At 38.2% G+C, this 21,067-nt stretch overlaps 2 protein-coding genes across 2 annotated transcripts; both read right to left on the bottom strand.

Annotated features, from left to right (window-relative positions):
• Positions 1–137: 137 nt before the first annotated feature.
• LOC103969371 (protein GIGANTEA) lies at positions 138–16,068 on the bottom strand. The gene is made up of 15 exons (XM_009382875.3): positions 15,911–16,068; positions 15,244–15,630; positions 12,947–13,018; positions 12,761–12,815; positions 12,510–12,652; positions 12,074–12,348; positions 9,702–9,760; positions 7,309–7,549; positions 7,077–7,227; positions 4,814–5,023; positions 3,097–4,632; positions 1,161–1,229; positions 825–1,043; positions 641–733; positions 138–530 (listed from the first exon to the last, which is right to left on the bottom strand). Exons 2-15 carry the CDS (start codon positions 15,328–15,330, stop codon positions 258–260), a joined length of 3,483 nt encoding a protein of 1,160 aa, XP_009381150.2. The 5' UTR covers positions 15,331–15,630; positions 15,911–16,068; the 3' UTR covers positions 138–257.
• Positions 16,069–17,489: 1,421 nt separating this feature from the next.
• Positions 17,490–20,334, bottom strand: LOC103969372 (WRKY transcription factor 28-like). The gene is made up of 3 exons (XM_009382876.3): positions 19,979–20,334; positions 19,626–19,898; positions 17,490–17,818 (listed from the first exon to the last, which is right to left on the bottom strand). The coding sequence occupies exons 1-3, from the start codon at positions 20,233–20,235 to the stop codon at positions 17,647–17,649; spliced, it is 702 nt and encodes a 233-aa protein (XP_009381151.3). The 5' UTR covers positions 20,236–20,334; the 3' UTR covers positions 17,490–17,646.
• Between the last annotated feature and the right edge of the window lie 733 nt (positions 20,335–21,067).

Below are 21,067 nucleotides of genomic sequence, written 5' to 3' on the forward strand. Positions count from 1 at the left end.
GGTGTTGTTACACATACCAAGTTTGTGGCGGTGTATACGTTTATAGGGACAAATATGTTTGCTTACTGCATAAAATGGGAGTTAGCATGATTGCATACTGCATAAAAAAGTAAAAACTGACAGAATACTCATCGACAAGCAAACAAAATGGGACTTGTTTGTTTCCATAAGGTTAATGCATCAACGAGTTATTTGACCAAGTAAAATATCAAACAGAGAGCCAAAGTGGCCTCCCATGATTCAGCGATCAGCAAGTGTTAGGAGTCGATGGGGCAGCCCAGTTCCTTGGCAGCGGCACTCAGGTAGGCAAGCGTTAAACCAGTCGCAATCCTGCTTTGGGCTTCCCATTGTATGCATTTGTCTATGTCTGATCGCCAGTTGATGCTGCCCAGATTTAAGCGCTGGTAAGATGAATTATCCACATTTAAACTACTACCGTGATGCAGTATGTCACGAAGAACCGATTTGCTGAGAGCACGAACAAGCGCACTTGGATGAGAAAGACAGCGGATCGTTGCTGATAAACGACACTGCAAAAAGTTTCTTGTTTGTCAAAGCTCTGACGCTGCAAACTGTTATGCAGCTGACGGTTGAATAGATAGATAAAAGGAACGAGGGGATCGGGTGAGAAACTGTTTACCTTCAGCAGATTTGAGAGGCCGTCTACAACTGCAAGACCCGGTCCCCCCCAGTGTAGGACAAGTTGAACTGCTTTAGCTGTCACTTCTAAGAGCTGCGCATGGGGAGACATTCTTAAATGCAGTTCAAGACTAACTATTCTAAGCAATAACAGATGTCAACATTTCGAAATTAAAGCAACTGACCTCCAACTGAGGCAGGGTGCATGCTTCGCCATCGACAAGCATTCCATCTGTGGCACTGAGTAAAAGATCTGAAGCACTTGCCAAGATAATCAATGCTTCGGGGCTTTCATGGTTTCTCATAAGTTCCACGATCAATTTGACTATTCTATGGTTGATTCTCCACATTCTCTGTCCTTGTTCGTCATCCCTTGCAATCCAGGGTTGCAAATCCTTTTCGGCCTGTCCAAAAATCAAATGGTTCCCTAAAGTGATTGGAAAAAAAAAATGGGAGCATTGGAAATATACTTAAATTATGCATCTTATTCACTGAATATTGAAACTAAAAGAATTCTGCACCTGTAGAACAATGGCTGTGGATGCTTTTGTTGGTGATGCTGAAACAACATTGCAAATTGCATCCACGACCTAGCACAAAGGCAAAATTGATTAGTCTGTCTTATGTTCTGAAAAACAACTGGATTGTTTGACAACCAATAAGCATGAAAAGAGCTAGTCAACAGGTATATGTATATGTATTTATTTATATGTATATGTATATGTATTTATTTATATGTATATGTATATGTATATGTATGTATGCGTATATGTATATGTATATACATATACATATATATTCTCTAAGATATCGGATGTGCAGATCAAAATAGGTGATCATGAAGGTGTCAAATAGGAGGACAAGAATAACAAAGGATGGAGCGAAACTAGCATGCATGACCAAAGCTAGCAAATTAATATTCTATAAGAGCGAAACTCAACTCAGTTCCGAGTAACACTTTTTGTGCTCTAGAAATGCGGTGGTAAAGAGTAGGTGATTGGCTTGTAGCAAGGAGAACAACTCGAGGAGTATGAAAATGAAGCCAACCACAGTTACCCACTCTCGTAAACGCTGTGAAGGAGCACTGCATCAATTGAGATGCCCCTTTGAAACACTTAAACATTAGCAACCATCAACTCTTCACCTTCAGGTGATCAACCATGTCGAAGGTAGTACATTTATGCACTATCCTATTATGGAGTTACATTAGAAGTAGGAGATAGCTTGTTCCTACTTGGAGGAGATGGTCAAGAAAACAAAGATGCAAGTCAAAAACAAAAACTTCACAAGAGAAGGTCACAAAACTCTTCTAGTTCAATGATATGACACTGGCAAAGTCCCAACAAACAATAATCAAGCTCTTGCATGTGATACATCTAAGTGGCTTGAATGCAAATGTAAAGGTTTTTCTCTTATTGACCGACAAATTGGAAGAATGAGAAGTGTTTCAATGCTATAAACTTATCAACAGATTTAAAGAACGCAAATTGCATGAATTGAATTTAATGACTCAACAATCAAAGCTAGAAGCACATTATGACTGACTATGATCAACTTGCATTATATGAGAAAGCTTCGACGAGGATTTCAAAGGAATACAGTAGGGCAAATGAAACAAAGTGTTTTGGTAGCTCTACAATACCGCAGCCATAGCATCAAGCAATGACAACTATCCTTGTTTGCAATGCGAATGTGTTTTTCCATGTTTTTGGTTTGTTTTTGACGTAAGCAGAATGTATGAAGTATGTAGTAGCCTATTTATTATGTAGGCCAAAACAAACCCATTTTCTCGTGCCATTACTGTGTTTTTGGTTGATGGCCTAGCGGTGTGAAATATCTTAGGAAGCACAAAGTTGGATGGGGCTTCAATTAGTGAGGGTAGTGCGAAAGACTATGTACCACCCATGATTGGTACATGGACCACCTCCATTTCGGATAGTCCAACTCAACTCAGAATTTTTTTAAAAAAAATATCGATGGGGCCCATCCAACTCGGCATTAAAAAAGAAAAAAAATACTAAAATAAAAACTTGCGAGCCCTCTTCTTGTGATGCTTCTGCCACCAATGCCTTCGCCACTATTTCGTGATATTTGGGTGTCGCACGCTTTAGACAATTCCAGCTAGGGATATCATAGCAGAATAATAATTCGATAGTTACTAAAATTGCTACCAGTCTAAGATTTAAGTCCCTACTCTAATCTACCTATTAACTAAATAAAATTGAGGTAGGGGTTCTTTATATGTATATAGTTATATGCTTGAATATAGGTAGACATTAAAAGGCAGCTATATCAAGTTAATACTATAGATGAATTAAAATATAAGATATTTATTCTAATGGAAAAGCTTCTAAAGCACATCTAAATTGCAATAGGTACAAGAAAATCTATGACAGATCCAACAGAAATAACTAAAGTAATCATGAGTGAAGATAAAAAGAACAATTCAGAGCATACCTGTCTCCAACCCTGGTGAGCAGATGTACTTTCTGCACTCATTTTTGTTTCTGGAGCTGCAATCAGTTTATGCCACAGCAATGAAACAACAGAGAAACATAATTCCTGTTTCTCTGCGAACACAGATCTTAGAAGAGCTTGTGCACCACAATTGTAGCCAATGTATCGGTCTGTCATTAAAAAATTTGCTAAATCTGAAGCATCAACCGGCAAACTTGAAATACCTTTCCCTGATGTCTCTACAATAGTGCCAGTAGATAAGATTCCTCTGTCAGTCTTTACAAGTATTCTTGACAAACTATTGCTAGATTCTGAGCATGGAATATCCTCTGGTTCAAAGATGCTACTGCTTGCAATAACTGATATTCTACCACCGGAACATGCTGGATCATCCCTTCGTACCTGTGCATGTGCCAATTGTGCTTCAATAGGTTCAGCCTTGTGAACTATGGAGGCAACAATTTTGCCATGTATGTCAATAAGATTATAAAGTGAAGATGCCCTAGTCGAAATCTCCACGTCCCACTTACAATGCATCATAACAGAGAGAGCATTCATGCAAGCCTTTGATCTTCCAAACAACTCAGAAACATGTGCAGCAACCATAGCAGCAGCGACTATCTCATCTGAACTGTAGCTCCATAAAGTACCAATAGAGGATGGTTTCAATGAGAATAGAGCTTCCAGAATTCCAAGAATTCGGCTAGTGTGACAGACAGCAGACTTAATACTATTGTGTAACTCATGAGCAACTCTAGTAGTTTTTGCAGCCTTGATACTGTTTGCAGAATCCTTAGAATTTGAGTGCATACCATTTTTTGAAATCATTGGGAACAACTGAAGTTCACATGCCAATGCACATATGGCTGCCAGAACATAAGAATCAAATGTTGCTACAGGTCCTTGTTTCTTCCGATTTTTGTTTCTGTTAGCAGTTTTTCCATTAACAATTTGCGGCACCTCGATGATTTCCTCTGCAGAATAACTACCACAATCTGTTGCCCTTTTACTCCCATTTGGCAAAGCTTCATGACTGACGCAAACAGTTAGCACGACAAACAACAAGCGGGATGCAAGGTCAATTGTTGCACAAGAATCCAGAAACAGCGAGTGAATCATAGTATGAAGCTCCGCGATAGCAAGGTTCTTAGTGGTAGACCACATGCTTCCATGAGTTCTTGGTTTTCTTGATTGCTCAGTGGAGTGTTTTGAAGGAAAAGTTCTTCTGAGTATAGCTTCAACAGTAGCAACAAATATCCTTACAAGGCATGCTTCAGATGGGCTTCCTCGAGGGAGATACTCCAAGACTTTTAAAAGTGGCAAATACAAATTCCAAGACAAGGGAGGAGGCTGCAATGGGGCTGCAACTACTATTTCAGGCAAGTCAACAGCTGAGGAACTCAGAGGAAGCAAACCATATGCAGCTTCCCAAATGGTACACATTCTCCATTCAACATCAGGACCATGGGCACATAACATTGTTGCAATTCCCTGAGCTGTTGCTTCAATAGAAGCTTCTGAAGCAGGAGCCTCGAGCTAGTCAAATTTATTGTCAGTAACAACATACAATAATGATAAAAAGACAACTTAAACTAGCAAACTAAAAGAAAATTTTCAAACCAGACAGATCACAGAATAATATCATAAACATGCAAAGCCATTAAACAGTGAAAATTTTGAATATGTGGACAAAGTGAATCATGCTATCTTGAATTACCTGTTTCTTATATGATGATATACATCCACCAAGAGGTTCATGATGGACAGCAACTCCTTCAGCATGCCATAGAGGAGGAAAAAGCAGTGTAGGTTGAGAAAGTATGCGGAAGAGTAAAGCAGCTGCAGCATCTGCAGCAACACCAGCTCTCATGGACATTGCAATGCCAATTGCACGTAGGAAATGCAAATGCATCCAGTTTCTTGGAAGCTACAAGGGGACAAGACAAGAAATCACTGCAATAACTATTTAAATGTGGAACAGGATTGGCCAGGTGGTAGAATCATGGAAACATTTTTTTTTCCTATATTTTGGACCTTAGCTCCATGAAACAATATACTACAAATCAGCAAAGATGCCAAAAAGAAAGCAAAATACATTTATGAAAGAAGCTTGAATAGGTACAAATTCTGTCAAAATTCTAGTTGAGATTTGTATACTAAAATCATTGCAGCATATCATGAAGCCAGATTATAAATGATACAAGACAAGGTTACTTAGATTTAGGTTAAGCCATGATAAGACTATTACTACCAAAACAAACTATGAAACCCCAGTTCAATGGACCATACTGCATGCATATTTCCCGCCATTAAACTTTGAGGGCAACATCAGTAACAAATTAAGGGTCATCCCAGCATCATTGCTCCTATCAAAGTTTTCTTGGGTCTTCCTCTACCTCTCCTTGACTCACCTCTTCTAGCCAGGATGAATCAAGTAATGAATTTTATTTTTTTGCATGTGTTTTAATCCTTGATATTAATAACTTTTTTTATGAAATCTTGGGTTGCGTGGGGTTAGATTGGGTTAGATAGGGTCCTTTTTGAGTTTAAAGTTATTTGAAGTTTAGTTCTTCCTTTTTTTTCCCCCAATTTTTCTAGTATTAGAATCCAAATTTGATGAAAATGCTCATCTTTGCAAGTGGTGACGTATCTTATTCAACATTGTCAAAAATAGTTGAAAATTCATCATTTGGAAAACATTCATCTTAGCAAGTGCCAATGTAGATTTTTCATAAAGGTTCAAACATACAAGACAGTTTCAAAGTTGGGGATGCTACACTAAGTGCTTAACATTGGCAGCAACACTCGACTCTGCTCAGATTAGAGGGCAAGAGAGATAGGACAGGGAAGAAAAGGAGAGAAAGAGGGCAAGAGAGATAGGACAGGTGAGAAAAGGAGAGAATTGATGTTGGAGACAATGAGCCAGACAAGGAAGAAATAGCAACGGTGTGGTGGGGCAGAAGGGGAGGCAGCAGTGATGAGACAGAGAAGACGGGCAAGTGGAAGAGGTGTAAAGACTATGAAAAAGAGAGCACGTGAGAGAAAGAGAGAAAAAAAGAGAGAGCACGTAAGAGAAAGAGAAAGAAAGAAAAAAAGAGGAAAAAAAAAAAAGACAATTGTGACTGAGCTGTTAAACATAAAAGAAGGTTATACCTATCGGATGGTAAGCTTTTCACTTGGTATGGTTTGGTACTAGGCTGTTTACTACCTGATAAGCTCATTACAGTAAGCTTACCAGGTGGTACAGTTGAGCAATATTGCCCAGTCTATGGCCTGATTGGTTCTCAGAATAATAAATACCAGTTAATGTCTACCAATACAGGCTGTATTTTAAACCTTCATTTAATCTAACCTTAGTATCATGAAGGTCTGTGGACAAATAAGGAAAAGGTCAACAGATTGGTGCCCAGTTACACACGGGAAGTTTCACATGCATTCGATGACCATTAATGGAACACTAAGCAATTGCCTCTCTTAAAGACCTTGAAAGCTTCTGCTGTTTATTGCTCAAGGAAGTGCAATTTAGCAAGAAAGATAAGCCGTAAATACACAGACATTCAGGTACATATTCTTGTGCCATTAATTTCACCATTACCAACATTCATGATATTAAAAATACATTTGCACTTAATCATGCTGTCACTTACAAATAACAGTAAAATAATATTAAGTAAGTCACAAGCTAAATTTAAGTGCTGCAAACAATATTGAAATCCAATATTAAGATTTTGTTTTTGTTTTTTTTTGCTTTTATGGAAAAAAATCCAAAATCTGAGAACCTAAGAGTAGTAAAAGCTAACTTCGATACACTACAGTGGAAAATCCAAAATGGCTCAGGTGTAATATGCATAACTTGAAGAGGAATATATTATTACACATTAGTGGTGATGGGGTAGCAGGATACTTGATGGAACAGGATGCACAATAGAAACAGAAAAACATATCAATAAAAGAAGTTTTATCTTTATGACTATGCATACCCTCATGCCAGATGCATACTCCTCGGCTGCTCTAAGGAGTTCAACTAGTTGCACTGCAGCATCAAGCGCATCTGGTGCCCATGATGGAGGTGCTTCAAGAAGTCCAAGAAGAAGCCGTTGTGTCGCGCTTGGTGTAGCAATTGCATAGTACCTGAATTAAATGTGAAAGTTCTTTACAAGCACTGTATCCAAGGATTTGAATGTGAAAGTTGTTTAAGTTAAAGATATCCACCTATGAAACAAACGAGCATAAGGCTCTAGAGGAGGCAGCCCAGCAACAAGATGCTCATCCAAGGGAGTTGTAGGAGGAGGAAGCAGGAGTGCAGGGACAGCTGCTGCTGTCAAATTTGCAGTTTCATAACGGGCTACCTCCTCATCACAAACACTTAAAATAACTCCAGCTCCATTGGCAACAGCCCATCGAGGAGTTGATGGCATAAGTTGAGGATGTTTTCCAGATCCACGACTACAAGCTACCAAGGTGAAAATGCTTACTGGTAATTACTAAGTCTTAAAACCAACACAAAAGTAGACCAAATGAACAAAAAAAAAAAACACAGTTCATGGACTAATCAACTGAAAAGAAGAGGGTGATGGCTTCTGTAGTAACATAGAAGAAATAAAAAATAACAGTAGATGCTTAACAGTATGAGCTTAAGTTTCTAAACATGTTTTGGACAAAACGTTTTTTTAGCTGAATGAAACTGATCAATCTTTGTTTTCAGAAACTCAACTTCCAAACATATTTAAAATAAGAATGAAAAGACCAAAATGCTTCTAACAGGACAAAGGCACAGACGCCCTGGCACAAGAAAACAAAGTGCTCCGTTTCTGTGGAACTAGGATTTTCCACAACTACACCAAGCATATGAAGAAGTGTGGTCCATTACTTTCTGTAGAAACCAATTCACAATAAATTGGATGAAACTTGAAAACAAATATCAGAAAGATATTACATATATGTTTTCCCTTTCAAAACTAACTTGGGAGCTTCATATTCGGCATATTTTAATTGTTAAGGTGCTTTGGTGCCAACATGCAGTTTTTGAAAAGAAAACTTCATCTATCAGAGAATTTGTAGGTAATCATGGTTTGAAATATTGGTCTGAAACTAATACCAACCTTGGCTTGGACTGCTACCCTCCTAACAAGGGCATTTCTGCTTTGAGGCAGAGGACCTTCAATTAATAACTAAGAGATTAAACAAAGAAAAACTGAGGTGGAAAAAGAAAACATCAAACAAGATAATAGACTCAAGCAATTGTCTTGGGCTAACGACGAAGTAACTCAAATAAACTAGACTATATCCAGGAGTATAAATTTCAGGTAAATCACTACAAAATTAATTACAAAAATAAGTCTGAAAATCAAAATAGCTAGCCAGAAAAGTGTTTTCCACATTTATTGAGTTGAGGATTTTTTCTTAGGCTTCAAAATTCTTACGCAAACCTTCCAAATCATCGCCAGAAATAAACCACCCCAAAACAAAATCAATATTCACTGTTCAGGGATTTACAATGCTCGAATGGGCCCAACAGGATCAATTTAGCCTTTGTAAGGCTTGACCAAGATGGTTTTAGGCCAGAGTAGACCCAGGTTGATCTGAGACCAATATGGTCAAATTTAAGAAAGAGACAAGTTATGGCACAGTTGCCTATTTGCTTTAAATATAAATCTGGTTTAACTTCTATGTTGCTTATAGAATGTGCTTTTGATATTTGGGCTCATTAAGTTGGTTTTCTTCTAGGTCAACTTTGAAAATTATTATTTTATATTTAGTTTGTTTCTTATAGCCTTGTATTTGATCATGTCCCAGTAAGGGCATGACACAATTATTTTATCAAAGTACAACTACCTTAGGAAACAACACCAGGTGACAAGGGCATGATGAAATTATGTTATTGACGTTATTACTACCTTCGATCCAATGAATTGATAGAGCATAACATTATGGACGATATGATGATCCATGGTACTTCCCACATCAAATGTGAAAGATCCTAGTGATCAAGTGGATTTATGTATCAGGGATTGCGGAGAACGACTCTCAATGAACATTAAATTGGAATTCATATTGAAATGAACCTTAAAAAGGAAGATAGATCTCCAAATTGATGATCATAGTAAAGTGATCACAATCAATCCATGAATCCAATAAGGATGGAGTCTTGAATTCCTTATGCCAAAGAAAGGATCAATATCCCTCTGCGCTGCTAATGTCAGGGAAGTCCCCCAGAACAAACCGAAACACCTGTAGAACAGGAGGATTTCAACAGTATGCAGGCACAGGTGTCACATCCATTGTGAATGGATATGTTTACACTAGGTTTCACCAGATGGATAATATATATACACATCATACACCTTAAATTTATGAACGCTCCTTGGGTTCCATGGAGTTTCGGGCAAAGGTCATTACAATCTTAAAATGATGATCCTGAATTCTCATTCACAAAAGCAGCACACATGTAGCTCTAGAAGATTAAATTTCTAGTTTGCCAAAGCAAAAAGAAGACAACACTAAGAAATATATTATAAAAATATAAAATAAGTAAATGAATTTGAAAATGTAGTTAAAAATGATATCTAAATATAATGAAGTATGCATGAGTAACTTTTACTAACCAGTTGTTGGAGGCTTTAGTTCACCACCAGCCGCATATTTTCCCATGACCCCACCACACCTAATTTAGAAAATAGATTGTAAATCTTAAATGAGTATACAGTATCCAAGCAATCATGTAAATGATTTGCAAGCATAAAACTTAATTCATTGGTGATGTTATTTGAATGATGAGGACAATGCATATTTTTGTCATCATAGCAGAAGAAATAAATAGAGATTTGCAAGCATAAATTAGATTGCCGTTCTCCTCGATATTGATCAAACACAAACAATGAGTCAGATTACAATATTCATTTTTTGAAGGGGGGGTAAAAGAAGAACCCACTAGTCTAGGAAGGCTATGATTACCACAAAGGAAATGCAAGGCCCTAATTCATTAGTTAGATGGTTCAGAGTACATATGAGTAACGAGTTAATTGAACATATTAACTTCAATCATAATATCCAAAGACTAATAAAATGTAGGTCTCTCATGACTGGCACGAGACCTACCCAAACTCATTCAATTTTGGAAAAGAAAGACTGATATGATAAATTGAGTGAGATAATGAAGGAGACATGAATATAGTAGCAAGGGAAACAATTTATATTTGTAAGATTGTGATGAGAAAATTTAGTAGTATTTGAGACATGATCTAAAGTCCATGGATGATGACAGAACCTGTATTGCACTAAAATAAACAATGTTTATATCCAGAAAAAGTCTGAAACAGAAAGGTAGGGAATTTCCAGAAGTTCTGGATAATATATTGGAAGACAAATTCAGATGGTCTGCAGTCACAAACGTGAAGTATCAGTGACCACCAAGAAATCTTTGCATAAGCATCTGTGTTTCAGTGCTGCACGCATACTGCAATAAAAGCTCGATACGCCTGGGTGATCCAGATTAGTGAAGTACATTTACAAGTCCTCTCGATGCAGCCATTGATCATATTTTAGGCACAAACTAACCTAACGTATAAGTGGAACTGATAGTCAATTGTTGCAGAAAGAAACTTGAGTTGTCAATAAGGAATCATTAATGCTCTGAACAAAAAGTTATATGCAAAAGTGGCACAGGATGAGTAACACTGTAAAAACATGGCTAGAAGCACATCTATTGACTTCTCATAAGTTGCATGCATCAAAAAATCTAAGCAAGAGTTCTCACATATTGGAACCATTAAATTTATGTATAAGTTAAACAACCATAACAAGGATGTATGTGTATTATTCCACCATATCCGGGACATAAGAGAACAAAAATATTGGGGTGAATATTATTGTAAATGTTCAAAGATCAGCAGACAGGAACTAGAAACAAAAGTTAAAAGCTTAGTTTGCAATATGAAAGTGTTAAACTTTCATATTGTGAGTGCTGAAGTGCTTGGATATACAAATGACTAACAAACTTTTCCAGCTTAAAAGAACAGATAGCTGAGCAATCACATTGATTTATATAATGTTGCAAACATTAGGTTGGGAAAAGTTTATACCAATGATCATCCATTTACCTGATAACCTGGACCCCCCATTTTCCTTGGAGGAAATAAAGCTATCAGTATTTTGGTCAAGATAAGGCACACAGCCTAGATAAATTTCCAATGGCTTTTAACTAGTAACTTTGAAATATCATCCATGAAGACCCCCTCAATGTCTGCCAGAAGTTTTGTCATGTTTCATTTCAGAGCTACCATTGTTTATCTGTGCTTTCAGAAATTTCCATGAAGTCCTCAGAAAAGGCCGACTGAATCTCTCTCACTGGCCTAATCTGCTTTTCTAAAAGGGAGAGTTCTCTCATCATGTCAGCCAATGAAGTCATCCTCCTCCTCCCAGAACCCCCTTCTCAGTAACACCACGTATACCAGCGTACCATGTGTTGGTATGCTGGTACGAACCAGATCTGCATCGGTCCAGCCAGGCACCGATATAGGTCTGGTCCTGGAGATTTAATACCATAGCTGGTAGAACTGTCCAGCAAGATAGGTCGATGTAATCATTGATTTTCACATGCTTTCTTGTCATCTATAATCTATATTTAAAAAGAGTTCTACTTCCTAGATCCTAAACTCAATAAATTAAAAAGATTCATGGATATAAATTGTCAAATGCATGGAATGCTTTATGTAAGGCAAATTGAAGAAAAATCATTTGAAATGACAACATGCTAGATATCAAGACCATGCCTCATACAGAAGTAGCAAGAGAAAGAAACTGAAGGAAATTCTAAGCTTTGCAGTGATATTTGAAGCACATGATCTACATAACAAGCAAACAATGCAACTTAAGACAATGAGTAACCTTGATATTTACCAAGTCTACGATTCTAAGTTTCTAACAGATAACTGGAGAATAAACAGAGTTCTGAGAAAAGGAAAAGTTCATTATGCACCATCTGAAATAATCACTTCTGATGCCCAATGGTGAAGCAAGCAATATGTCAGTAATCCAGGGAGATAGTGGTCGTAGTGGCTTCCTATCATGTTCCTGCAGAATTTGAACGTGGCCATCTTGTTTCACAGGCTTACTTGTCGTTGCATGGTTACCACTATTGCTCCGCTCAGTTTCACTGTTATGATGTTCAACCTTGTAAATTGGCCGATTGTAGTGAGTTAATATACGTAATATTTCCCCACAAGCTAAAGCCCATTGCTCAGAATACTCTTTCTGCAGTCACCAATTGGTAAAACAAGTTAATTGATGAAATTTGTTAAATAGATACAAGAATTTATAGCTTCAATTTCAGTAGCACCATATGAGTTGGAAAGAAATATCAATATGAAATATGTTTGACATTTAAGATGGACCATTTTCTCAAAGTTCCATACCTCTGAATTTTGGCCGACTAAGGATATGAAAGAACTAAAAGGAGGGTCATTTCTATCATACACCAATGTCCCATCAATTATAAGTGAAAGAATAGGATGGACAATTGCATGGCCATGCTCCGGATGATGCAGAATAAATATAGCTGTAGATTGAGCAGAAACAGCAGCCAGCGACTTGTCATAATACAAAAGAGAATAACATGAATCATTATGCTGTTTTATAAAAATTAGCAGGGGTGAGGTTCCAATACCCAGAACTTCATCCAAAAGGCGCTTTTCTTGAGACGGATAATGGGTTTGGATTAACTGCATAAACAAGTCCAAGAGACAAGAAGTGTAAGTCTTTTTAACCACTGCTCCGTTCAAACAAACATAGAATCAAGACTAATTTAAAATGGATGCTTCTAACATGCCTGAATGAGATGATAAATTCATACCTGAGTTATATCTTCTGGGAACTCTTCTGTGGTGAATTGGCTAAAATATTCAACATAGGCCAAAACTTGTGCCTTCAGAAAAAGTCAATAGCATGTTAATGATCGCAAGAATGGTTGAAAAAACTCTAGAATCTGGCTAAAGATAAGTTGAAGCATGAAATTGAAACATTATTTGGTCTTAAGACCAATGCTCGAATAGATTAATCTAACTTCCAAGTATATCTGACCAAATAAGAATATTAGGATGCCTCCAAATATGCTTAGTTCTGGCTTTCATATGACATAAATTACTTTGTGATACTACACTAATGAAAGGGGCCTAATAATAGGTTCAAGCTTATAATGAACAGCTATAAACTTGGCGATAGAATACAAACCCACAGCACTAAAACAAAACTTCAAAATAATTTAGCTTGATGAAAATCAAAACTCCACATGAATAACAGTTCTTAAACTAGATCAAAAGGGTGGGTCTAAGTTTTGGGTAATCTATTGACAAATTATGGAGAAAGGAGAGATAATTAATGGTGGGTATGTGGAAATGGATACCCTCTTAGATCACCAAATTCCAATAATACAACAATAAAGCTGTAAGTCCTAACTATTTGAAGTCAACGACATGGATCTTTTGTCACCATTGAGATCTGAAAAAAATCATTTGTTTAGTTAGGTTCAGAGTACTTAAATCTTTATTTAAGGTTTCTATTAAGGTCTTTTAGGTCTTCCTCTACCTCTCCTTGTACCGCTAATATTAATTATTTCACCTCTTTTGATTATCACATCGAGAGGTCTACAATAACAACAATAACCGTAAAACCGTAAGTCTCAACTATTTGAGGTCGACTACATAAATCTTTTATTGTCATTGAAATCTGTAAAAAATCATATGCTTAATTAAGTTCAGAGAATTTCAATCTTTATTTATAGTTTATATTAAAGTCTTTTTAATATAAACTAAATTTCAATAATAAAAGTTAAAAATAGTACATATATATTATTATGTTTTTTGTTAATAAAAAATACTTGGCTAAACTTCAAAAGCACAAATTAGTAGCCCCATGAAAAATATGCTAACTAATATATTTCATAAAATAATGATACAATTAAGCATAAAAACTAATAATGAAAGCTCATACCAAGGTAAGGCTGTATATATTAGCCATCCCATATTGGTAGAAGTCATTACATTGAATTGCCCCTCTTTTAGTAACTAGCCTCTCTCTCTCTCTCTCTCTCTCTCTCTCTCTCTCTCTCTCTCACACACACACACACACACACACGTAGATGTATTCTTGTGAGATATGTTTCAGCATTTGTGATATTTAGAGTAATTCACTAGTAAAACTTTGGCTATTAAAGCATAAAATAATAGAAGCATGAGGGTTATCTCACAGAATCCTGTTTTCAGGTTATCCAATCCTGTCAGTTAACAAAAGACCATTTCATACTAAAGTGTGCCAAGGGCAGGTGACCCAGAATTCACCTTCACCACTTTCATCCTACTTTTTGTTGCCTTTCCCTACTTCCATCTTAGTGATAATTCACAAACTCTTGTTGTGACAAGTTTTATTGATCAGCATATCTCATCCCCTTAAAAGGACCTAACTTAGATATTTATTCTGAACATATTATTACTAATTCTCCAACATCCATTCATGAAGTTGATACTCCCTTTAGTGAATTATGTTAATGAGATATTTTACATTGGTATAGAAAATATTGCATAATGTTCATGTTTACATATGTAAATTGTGCATACAGATGCCAAACCCCCTTAAGAGGATCTAATTTACTATTCTATTTTAACATAATATTATTATTAATTCTCCATCATTCATTCATTAATTGTTTGATGCTCCCTTTGTTAAGGAGCTCTTTTACACGGTCTTCACGTTTACATACATAAATTGTGCATACAGATGTCACATGTCCTTTCTTTAGAACATATTATTATAGAGTAAGTTTCCATCCCAATAAAAAACTCGAGGATAGATTTGGTACTCTGAAATGTAAATGATCAATCAGAAGGACATGTTATATATTGGTCAAATCATATCAAATTATACAATGTGGAAATTTTAAAACTTTCCATAATCTAAAACTTAAATGAATTAGCCATGTTGTTTATTGAACAAAGTTCAAACCATATTGAATATATGCATAATGCATCACATAAGAATAATCCAAGCTCGTCAGATTATCATTTAGAACTAGACAAAAACATGAGAGAAATTATGTGATGATGAGATACAGCAAGCCAGGAGCTAGGACGAACCAAGAAGTTGTTTGTATCGTACCTGTCTTTGGTTCTCATCTTGAGGTGGTGGCCAGAAGAGCGACGAGAACTGGAGCCCATCAATCCACTTCTCATTCGAGATGGACATTATAAACCAAAACCCTGTTCTGTTTCCTTCCTCGCAGGGATCAGACAAACCCAAGAACCAAAACAATCTTTGAAGCTTTCTTTTCTCCGATCAAGAAGCTGATCATTCGTTACCGAGACAGCGTCCAAACCACCAACACACTTCTCCACCACCACCAACAAGACCTGATCTCTGCATCGACCTTATATCCACAACCGATTCCCAACTCTCAAACCAAGATGCGACGGCTAGCTCAGCTCGAGAGCAAACTCGTCAAGCGAATCATCGAACTTCAACCCGCGGGCATGGGATCTAATCCCCCTAAAAATCCCAACAAACAACTCAACCGATTTCAAAGCACATCGACCTCCGAATCTCCGCACAAGAAACACACCAAGAACAAGACAAAAAGAAGTCATCCACACCAAAAAAAAAAAAAGAGGCCAAATAAATGCAAGAACAAACAAGAACCGCACGAGAAATACAAATAAATACAAGAAAAGAACCGCACGAGAAATACAAATAAAAACCCCGATAAATTCAAGAAATACACGGTAATACCGAAAATAAGAGAAACGAAATGGAGAGAAACGAAACATACCTCGACGGGTTCTTCGATCTAACGCTAGGGTTCAAAGCGCTCTCGCTCTCGCTCGATCTCTCTTTGTTTCTTGAAGTTGGTTGGCGTCCGTTTTGGGGAAGACGATGTGAAGTTAAAAAGGGGAAGGGAGGAGAGGGGGAAAAGGATTGTTTTAACAGCGTAAGAGGTTTTTTTTTCTTTTATTTATTTATAATAATGTTATATAATATTCTTTTATTACAGGGTCGAGGTGGGGGAGGGCGAGAGGGCGGGCAGTAAAAGATTCTTTGGCGATCCGCGGAACGCAGTTTGGAGGCTGCGCTTCGCCCATCACGTCCGACGTGGCGTTGATATTTTGCGTGCCCCCGATGTGGTGACGATGTATGATGATGCTTGGCATTCCATGGCCTCGTGAAACCCATGCATGTGTCTCGCCCCCACATGCGCTTCCCCGCCACGCGAGCGGCCGACGCATCGTTATCCGACGATTTCCTCGGCGTGACCCAACTGGCCGACGACCGTCTGATGCCACACGGCGGAGATCCGACGGCGTTGATGAGTCGCGGGGAGACGACGTCGTGGCGTTGCAAAGTGGACAAGTGGACGACGGAGGGATGAGAGGCGGCGGCGCTTTCCGCAATTGGGCGGTAGTGGGTGCGCCGTGTTTTCCCCATCGTGGTGGTGGGTCCCACTCCTTCTCTATCCGCACGACAACTAAAACGCAGTAACGGTTCACAGGAAAATAAACCACGTAAAAAGAATTATTATTATATATTTCATATATACGTCTATATAGACAAAAAATAATAATAATGGAAGAATAACATATATCTTAGAGTCTAATATTCACAATAATAACATATGTTGAGTGGACGCCACCTGTATGTGACATGCAGACGATGCATCGACAGGCTCGTCTCTTGTGATCCGAGGAAATAAAACAGAGATAATACGAGGAGGAGATATTTGTGTACGGGAGGGAAGAGAGAGCGGGAAATCATGCTGGGTGACGTGGCGCGATGTGGTGCGAGTATTATATTCGGGTCTTCCACGTCGTGATGGTGTGCTCACCGCATGGCACGATGGGATGGGGGCATGCATGCGATACACGGTTGACGACGTCAACGTTGACCGGGTTCAGTGGAAGCAGCAGCGGCGATGGCGATTCCGCACTTTGGTTATCCGAGTAATTTTGCGGTGCCATCTCTTTAGTGTAATGGTTGACACGATTACACTTTACTCTAGTGGACTCGATTAAGAAACGGGTAGTGTTTCCCAAAGAAAAAGGGATTACCCAAGTCAAACCATGGATTTCAAATTGGGTCCTTCCAAGTGCTCAGATTCTTCCTTCAAAGATGTCCGTCCGTCCATTTCATTCGAAGCGTTAATAAAATATAGGATGGATTGATTATTATTTTACTTTAGGTTTAGTTCTTTCGATTAATTAACCTTGAAATCTTGTTGGGCCAAGAAGACCCAGTTCAACATTAAGTCCATATAATTTTTGTCTTGCATTTCTCATCCCCAAAATCAAATCGTGGGAATGGAATAAGTGATGCTATGGGCACTAAGATATCATTGGTGGTAGTGACACTCAAACTTTTAGCACCCATCAAGAGATTTCAAGGTTATATCAGCTTCAAATACTTGAATCACGGTATCCATCATAGCAGATCATGAGTTCCAACACACGAGAAAGATAAGCGCATATGTTTCTAGCCATTCACTCGACGCATCAATGCTATGTATGTACACGGTCACTGCCAGAACAGGTTGAGCTTGGAAGAAGCCTGGGACTCCTCCTCGTGGTGCGAGGGAGAGTGTGCATGCCTGCCCTCGTACGTAGTGATCACCATCCTCGGGTCCTCCGCCAGCCGCTCGATCCGCTTCTTCACACGGCAATCGCCCTGCGTACACCGGTAGTAGCTCCTGCAGATGAACAAATCATCGTCAATGGTACCTTCACCTCACTGAAACCTTCACACCATCAAAGGAGACGGTAATAATTGCATGGATTGTGGATCGGGTCACGGCAATGCACTTTTGTTCATCTTCCACCTCGTCCTTTTGAACGCAAGATTCGCGAATTATCGATCCCAGCCATTCCTATAACGAGAGCACATTCGATTGCCAACACCAGTTGGGGCCACAAGGTAGAAGGAGGCATCATTGCAATGCCATGAACTCTTCTTCGCACCAACTCGATCATGTGATGGAGAAGCCTATCACCTCAAGAACATGGAGATTCCATGCTGAATTAACTGCATGGTTAGTTAAGCTGTGGGAAGCAGCAGCCAACAATGATGAAAGCAAAGATTCCATGTTGGTTAACCAAATGACATGCGGACAATGAGGGTCATCATCATTCCTTCTGATCCCAAGCTTTAAGTTCATGGCAAAACATCACATGACTCTTTTTACTTACTGGCTTTTAATTGCAGCTTAAACTTGTTTAATCTTGGAAAGGGTTCTCTCAGTCCTGCATAACTCTTATGTACTCTTGTGAAAGGTGGATAGGGTAAAGGATGTCACTTTGTTTGGAAGGGCTGCAGAAAGCTGACATGATAAAGGAGCAGTCAAACAATCTAGCAAATAAGAAGTCATTATTGGCATGAAGTCATGGACATGAAATTGTTTCAGAAGATATGTCAGTGTTCGTTTGATATTGACAATTATATCAAAATGATGAACTTACCTTTTGTTGAGCTTTCAATCACCAAACTCTGTTACTCACCAAAGTACATTAATTAGCCTATCATACTTAATGTTTCTATTACAGTTTTAGAGGGAACTATTAACTGACCACATCACTTTAATGATACAAGTGATTCTTTGACTTCGACTTTAATGATTAATGTATGCCAAAAAAAAAAACCACCAAAAAATATTGAATATGATGTATATATATGCACAAATCATTACCCTATTGTGTGTAATTATGAAGCTTGCTGTAGAGGGAAAAGAGTGGATCCCATAATTCATTTCAACAGAACCTAAGAAAAAGGGCAATCAGTCAAGAGAAGACAAGAGAATAATATCAAGGTTTAGTCATTAACCATTACCATTTTCACATATCATGCTAATCTTTTCCTGAGCATTATAACATAAAATAACAATCTTTAGTGGTTTAAAAATAGTCTAAATCATGGAACCAGTTACTCATTAATTTTTTAGCTTCTTGTTTGATTTTGAGAAAGACAAAAGTAAAAACACAATCTTTATTATTGTGTTCAACATCTTGACATGGTTTAATTCATTCAAGTTGGAATAGGGCTCATTGCTGCTTCTTTCAAGCAAAGAAAAAGGTGAGCAGTCTCTAAATTTTGGCTACTAATGGTTGCAGATTGACATATTGACAGAGACAACCGAACTAATTGCAAATTTGATTCCTCACCAACAATGAATTAATAGGAATCTACATGTAGTTTTACTTTATTGAATAAGGCCTCATTAATTTTGTCATCTGTCTGAGGAACACTGTTGGTGCAGTTCTAAGTTACTTCCAAGAAGTTAAATGTCCAAATGGTTAGACTAAAGCAACACAAGATTAATCTTGTACTGCTTCGATAGACTAGAAATGCACAGATTAAGAAGTAAAGATACTATTCGTAGATAAGAAATGAACTTTGTTGTTGTCAGGGTTAAGCCACTCAGGATTTCCACCAGATGTGAGAGAGAAGAGAAACAGGAGAAAAAAGAGAGCAAGGTATGCGTTTATATGAGCATGCATATGTACCTTGGGTGTTGGGTGTCCTTGACAACCTTCTGCCCATACTTCCTCCACTTGTAACCATCATCTAGCACATCCACATCGCTCATTGTCTTGAAACAAAACCTTGGTTCCCTCAGCTTCTTCCTCACCTTCAGCTTCTTCTTCCTTGTAGCACCGATTGATAGATTGCTGACCATGTTCTCATTGCCTACAAAACTGTTCTTTTTCTTCTTCTTCTTCTTCTTGTTTCCAGCTAATAGTTCCTTCTTGTTCGATGCATCCTCTTCAGGCCATGGCCTAATCAGGCAGAAAGAAAACCCTAGCACGAGAGAGATGCTAAACGAAGAACACTAATTCTACTTCTCAGGAGTTCTTACCGTACATTACTCGAGGAGGAAGCTCCGAGTTGAGCTGGGCGATTGCCATCTCCATGTTTTGTAGGGAAGGGAAGGAGGTTTCCCCTCGGATGCGAAGCAGCAACGCCACCACCACCAGCAAAGCAAGGAGAGCCGAGGAGAGGGGGGGGAGGTGATGCACGGAGGTCGAAGCCCATGTGGGAAGTCACCATGATCTCTGGACTGCCCACCCAACCTTGGTTCGGCAGCACTCCACGGGCAGTGGCAGGTTGAAACATCTCCTCCTGATCCCTTCCTACCTCGCAAGGGACAAGGGAATGTGGTGTAAGGTATGACAAGCCATGAGAAGAACAAAGACCTTTTTGGAGTCTGCGGAAGGTAGCCAATACCGATGACATGTGTATATGTATGCGACTCGGGGATGTCGCTCGCATGCAAGCCCTGCGGAATCCGGGAACTGTTCATGAGCACGGCTCAACAGTGTGACGAACCCTAAAAGAAGGAGAGATGGAACCCTCGGGACTGATGAAACCACATAGCGCAGGTGAGGAACAGTAACTGGATCTCGCAGCTCTACGTTGTGTGCTGATACGGCCAACATCTACCTAACACCATCTTCGCCTTGGATTCGGAGTTTCTTTTCTGGCGCTTTAAACACACACCTTTTAAGACGATGAAGATGATTGAGGATACCACGAAGAAGGATTATGAATTGTGGTCTCATTCTCATCCTTCATGAAATGAAGCCAAGGAGTGCAGTCTTGCCGGAGCCAGGAATCATGGTTGACATTCCATGACATCAGATGAATTATTAATTCATTATCATTATTCTTTTAGCTAGCCTCAGAAAAAAAAAAAGAAGTTGTTTAGCACACAAAAACAATGAGATTAATACATACAATTTTAATGGTATTTTTACAACTAATTCATACAAAAATAGAAACTATAACATTATTGCAATAAATGATGAGGGAAAAAAAAAAAAGATATCAACTATATTGTTTGAATTAACGTGAGCATCATATATATTATTTGATATAATAATAATTTTTTTAATTTTGAAAACGATTAACATCACCAATGAAATTATGATTAGTAGACGATCATATT

This window comes from Musa acuminata, chromosome BXJ1-10, assembly GCF_036884655.1.
Source record: "Musa acuminata AAA Group cultivar baxijiao chromosome BXJ1-10, Cavendish_Baxijiao_AAA, whole genome shotgun sequence".
In the NCBI taxonomy this organism is placed as follows: domain Eukaryota; kingdom Viridiplantae; phylum Streptophyta; class Magnoliopsida; order Zingiberales; family Musaceae; genus Musa; species Musa acuminata.

Bases quoted from the DNA above. Each gene is read 5' to 3' on its own strand.
- LOC103969372 (XM_009382876.3), bottom strand. From the start codon at position 20,235: ATGTTTCAACCTGCCACTGCCCGTGGAGTGCTGCCGAACCAAGGTTGG. The intron at 19,899-19,978 runs GTAAGAACTCCT...CTGCCTGATTAG, and splicing joins TCCTCCTCGAGTAATGTACG to GCCATGGCCTGAAGAGGATG. The intron at 17,819-19,625 runs GTACATATGCAT...GTTCATCTGCAG, and splicing joins AAGGACACCCAACACCCAAG to GAGCTACTACCGGTGTACGC.
- LOC103969371 (XM_009382875.3), bottom strand. From the start codon at position 15,330: ATGTCCATCTCGAATGAGAAGTGGATTGATGGGCTCCAGTTCTCGTCG. The intron at 9,761-12,073 runs GTGCATAATGAA...TTTCTAAATTAG, and splicing joins AGAAGTGATTATTTCAGATG to GTGTGGTGGGGTCATGGGAA. The intron at 4,633-4,813 runs GTAATTCAAGAT...AAATTTGACTAG, and splicing joins TATCATCATATAAGAAACAG to CTCGAGGCTCCTGCTTCAGA.